Genomic DNA, 5,236 nt, shown 5'->3' on the forward strand with positions numbered 1-5,236 from the left:
TATTTGTATGAAGATAAGGATGACTTGTAGAGTAAGGCGCCACTGAGTCTAGCTGGTGTTAACTCGTTAAATAGCCGCTACTTATTACTTAAAGGTCGGTTAGCTAGCTTGACGTTATTTGGCATGCGGACTCGAACTGTCCCTCCCCAACACGTTTCCGCTTAATGACCTTTGTAGAAGCGTTTTGTATATCAGTTAACATATATAAGAATATAACATAACGTTCCTGAAGTTACTTTTTCTGTGTTGATTATTTGGCAGAATTCAGCATTTAATTAGTATAGTAAAGTATTAAAGTATAGTTTCATCTGTTGCTGCCTTCATGCGCCAGCTGGAAGATCCTAATCCCCACTTGTGAAATCGTTATGAGGTTATATTGTTATGAGAATGTCATGTTCAAGTGCTTTGTTGTCGGGACAATTGAAAAATGGCGTCGCCTACATGAGGTTTGCTGTCGCTGCGTATTGGAGGGAAATCCTCTTTTGATTCGATAAAAAAAGCATTGCTCTATATCATCAAGTGTTCATCAATTACAGATTAAAAGTATGTGCAACAGCTACCACTTGTGCCACTGTCACAAATAAATAATTCCTACCATCAGTACTGAATCGGAACTCTTCTCCGCTATGTTGAAAGGTTCTTGTTGCCAACTCGGGAACTTGGGTCTCAAAAGGATCTTGAGTTACGTATTTACATGATACCACGTGAAGGCAGCATATGTATGTACAGAACACATGACTGAGCTAAACTGCGCAGCCTCTTGATGAACTCAATCAAGTAAATATGTATTTGATAAGGTAGATTTGCGTTGAGCTTCACTAAAGTAATTTCTAACCATTTTGCTTTTACGTTTGGTAACATTTGAATGCACTTCATCCTTACTGCTAATGTTCATGCTCTCCCTTGTAAGGGATGGACGATGTTGTATTTTATTGTGGATCGCAATAAAAAACACAGTTGATTTTGGTGAATTTCCAAAACTCATAAATATCAAGTGACTTGAAAAAGCTGTCTAGCTTGCTCTCATGGTAGTCATTTTTTGTCATTATTTTTATTTTTGTGGGCATAATTTCCTTTTCGTAGTATGCCATCGATGAGACATACTGCTAACTTATATCCTGTGGTTGTTTTCCTGCAGTTAACTGTTGTGTTGTGTGAACTGGTTCTAGCAGAAGTTGTCCAAATGGATCCAAAGGAGCCTCCTGAGCTAAGAGGTATGACAGGAATCCCCTGGCTGGCACGCCCAGGAGGACTACAGCCTCAGGAGATGGCTTTAGGACGTAGTAGAGGGCTCCTGCTCTCTGCAGAAGGGCCTGTTGTAGGACGAGCCAGAGGTTTCCCAACTCCTGGCGATAACCCACAAGGACGAGGACTAACTCTAGCCATTACTGAACCTATTGTTGGCCGAGCCAGGGGGCTGCTCTTCCCAGTCACTGAACCAAAGGTAGGGATGGCAAGAGGTGCAATCCTGCCCAGTCTGGAGCCACAGCAAGGGCAGACGCCTCCACCTGAAACTACGAAGCGAGACCTAAGAGAGGAGGCTTCTGCTTTGACAACAAAAGAGGTTTGTTTTGATTTTCTACATTAAATATATTGTTCAGGTGATTTTAAGTGGGGTTGTACTTCTACCTTTAACTTTAAAACTAAGCACAGCGATGCCTTGGTGAGGGCAGCAACAAAACAGACTTTAGCTATGTAAAAAGATGGTTGACTTTAATGTCCAGCTGAAATGAAAATAAAGTTGTTTTTTTGGACTTTTTGCCTTTATTCAGATAGGACAGTGTTGGAGTGAAAAGGGAGAGAGAAGGGGGGGCGACATGCAAATCCAATGTTTTATTTTTCCTTGAAAAAATAAAGTTGAGCCATTTTAGCTCAACTTTAAAAAGGCAATGTCTGTACACTTCACAAATATTTTCACTGCTCTGTGTTGCTGACAGATGGATGGGGTACTAAAGTGAACGTTATTTACACTCTTCAAAGCCACAGTATAGATATGTTACACTTCTCTGTCTGAAAATATTCTAAATATAGGCTGTCTCCGAAATCCTTCCCTACTCCCTATATAGGGGAGTTCTATGGAGGGCACTATATAGTGGACTCAAAGGCAAAATGAAAAAAACACTTTCGGACACTACTCAGGGGATTTCTTTCGGCGCCGTTGATGACGTTGTTCCTGACGCATAATTAATACGTGTCAGATTCCGCCGACGGCTCTTAAGTCTCACACACTCACACGCAGAGAAATTACCAGGATAATTCATTTTTGAATACATATTCGTTGCAAAAATTTACAAAACCAAAAAAACGAGTCCTCCAGCAGGAGGGGAATTCTGTGGCCGTCTCATTTCTTGAGGGAAAAAAAAATGTTTTTCTATATTTTTCAATAATGAGACGATCACTACATCGTCCTCGCTGCTATTTTTATTTTCAACGATCCCGATCGGGTCCAGGTGGACTTCAGGACCAGGTTGCAGCACTACCAGCACCTCACATCTCCGCGTTCCACCTGACCTGAACAGGCTGCAGCCCTCCCCGATCCTAAACTCCTCGGCGATCGCTCGCCACAATCTGTCCCTCATCTCCGCATCTTTATAGTTTTCAGACTGTCATACGGCGCTTTGCTTTGAGTGGCGAGTGACGGTTTTTGACGGATGAAGACCCCACCGCCGCCGCCTGTCGCCAATATATATCGCGTTTTTTTTAAGTAAATAAAGAAAAACATCACTCTTTGGCCGTTTGTGTGGTCTTGTTCTGCTCTGCAATACATATATTAAATATTAACATTTACTATTATACGATTATTCATATTTCTGCCGCTTTTTCCTGCTCTCTCTCCTCGTATCTTCGCGATTTGTCTTTCAGCGCAATGCATGATGGTAAAATTTGCTCGGCTAGTGACCATCGGCTCTACACTACTTTTCACGATGCATTGTGGGAAACTTTGAGTGCACTATATAGGGAATAGTAATGCTCACTACACATTCGGACACCCCTACAAAATGGCGATTTTATATAGGGAGTAGGGAGTGATTTCGGACACAGCCATAGTGTACACTGAAGCCCCCGCCCAAGCAGCAGGTTACTTGTCCTCCATGCTGGTACTCTTGTGTTCCTCCAAACTGGGGGTGCCCCTACAACCTGCATCGACTGCATTACCAGGAACAATCTTAGACTACAGCTTTAAGTACAGTAATTGAGTACATGTGCTTAGTTCACACATGAATACATTTAACTCTTTCTCCAACTTTAGTCAATAAATGTGAACACATTTGTGAAATGTAGTTCCTACTTAATATATGAATAATTACCACAATCACAATTTGTAATTGTTCTGTCAAGTAAACAAACCTTTTTATGAACACATTTAAACATTAATAGGATGTCAGAGTGTATAAAAAGCATCAACATAGATTGTTTATCAAAACCATGTGGATGATGGTGGATAATAGCGGTGTAATGATTTAGATAAATAAAATAGTGTATCAAAAGCAGAATCGGTGATTCTCACATAATTTTTTTTGTTTTTCCTCTCCAAGCTAATGGCCAAATTGGTGAACTTGGGGCTTCAAAACCAGCGACATGACTACGTTTACCTCCTAATATACAGTATGCATACAACTCCACATGAAACACTTTACCCTTTTAAGAGCTGCTGTTTTTTTGTCTACGTACAGGTTGACATGCCTACCCAAGGTCCAAGATCAGCACTGGTCTCAATGTTCAGAGGAATGGGCATCGAGCCCTTAATGACCTCATGGGGAAGAGGAACACCACCAGTGGGTCTGTATTTAAAAACTTAAAAAAAATATATTTTATTTTTATTTTTAGGGGTAACGTTTTTTGTTTATTATAGGCAGTGTTTCCCCTACCATTGTACAGGCCTGACAGGGACGCCAGGCCAAGGAGACCTGCCGCCAGGCCAAAAAAAAATCAATACGCCAAAAATAAGCCACCTATCAATTCATTCATAAATCGATAATCATTTACATTAGGAGCGCCTCCGCGCAGCACAGTAGACTTGCTCCGCAAGACGCGCGGCCGCAACAATCCTCGCCGCGCGCTCCTGCTACGTTCTTTTTCGTGTACTTTACGCGCTTGATGTTGTTCTGATGCCGCTCTGCCTCGTTAAACCACCATGATGTCGCTTTCTACTTTGAAAACACGGAAAGTTGACACTGTATTTTGACAAGCTGTTGCACTCTTCAGACTCGTGGTGTGAGCGGAACTGGACCGGAACCGGACCGGTACCGGAAAAATGCCGCTGTGTGTCTCCGTCCAAAATCCGCTTTCCTCGCGCTGCCTGCTCGTACAGATCCGCTCGTGCGCACATTCACTGATGCAGGTCGAGTGTTGTCGAGAAATATATGCAGAGACGGCGCTCCTTAAAAACAACATCAAGCCATGCGTGGTAAGTATTAGGACGTGATGACGTATGTACAACCGGCTAACGGGCAAAAGCGCGTTTGGGCTGGAGCAGTGTGAATGCAAAGCCGCGGGGGACCCGCCTGGGGCAATCATGCCGAGGCACGCTACTGATCGCGCCCTTAGGCAGCCTATATTAATAAAATAAGGATTGTTTTTTGATAAGCTGTGGAACTCTGAGTTAACCTATTTCTACCTGAATTTCTATGAACTATCAGGCTGTTGAGTAAACCCATCCATCCATCCATTTTCTACCGCTTATCCTGTATTTAGGGTCACGGGGGGGCTGGAGCCGATCCCAGCTGTCATTGGGCGAAGGCAGGGTTCACCCTGGACAGGTTGCCAGTCTATCACAGGGCTGACATGTAGAGACAGACAATCATTCACACTCACATTCACACCTACGGGCAATTTTAAGAGTAATCAATTAACCTATCCCCATCCTGCATGTCTTTGGACTGTGGGAGGAAGCCGGAGAACCCACGCTTACACGGGGAGAACATGCAAACTCCACACAGAAGGAACCCGGGGCCGACCCGGGAATCGAACCCGAAGCTTTAAAATGTCATTGTTGCATACTATCAAAGCGCTGGAGGCCAAAAAAGTAGTATTCCGGATAACCCTATCAGTGTTTCCCCTAGAATTTTGCATAAATTTGCCTCTTGCTGTGAGGCGAGAGTGCTACCCACTACACCACCGTGCAGCCGCTGTTGAGTAAACCTATAACTTATATTTTACTTGATAAAATAAGATATGCACTCATATGTCGTTATAGTGTTTTACAGTATCTGTAGCTATTAGGGGTGTGAATCTT

General features: G+C 43.0%; 1 protein-coding gene across 1 annotated transcript; it reads left to right on the top strand.

Annotated features, from left to right (window-relative positions):
* Positions 1-1,183: 1,183 nt before the first annotated feature.
* On the top strand, positions 1,184-3,885 carry LOC311023739 (piwi-like protein 2; the record flags this gene model as incomplete). Its single annotated transcript, XM_084025727.1, has 3 exons — positions 1,184-1,564; positions 3,675-3,776; positions 3,880-3,885. 3 exons carry the CDS (start codon positions 1,184-1,186, stop codon positions 3,883-3,885), a joined length of 489 nt encoding a protein of 162 aa, XP_083881853.1.
* Positions 3,886-5,236: the final 1,351 nt, after the last annotated feature.

This window comes from Eutrigla gurnardus (genome assembly GCF_963514095.1).
Source record: "Eutrigla gurnardus genome assembly, chromosome: 13".
NCBI classification, from domain to species: domain Eukaryota; kingdom Metazoa; phylum Chordata; class Actinopteri; order Perciformes; family Triglidae; genus Eutrigla; species Eutrigla gurnardus.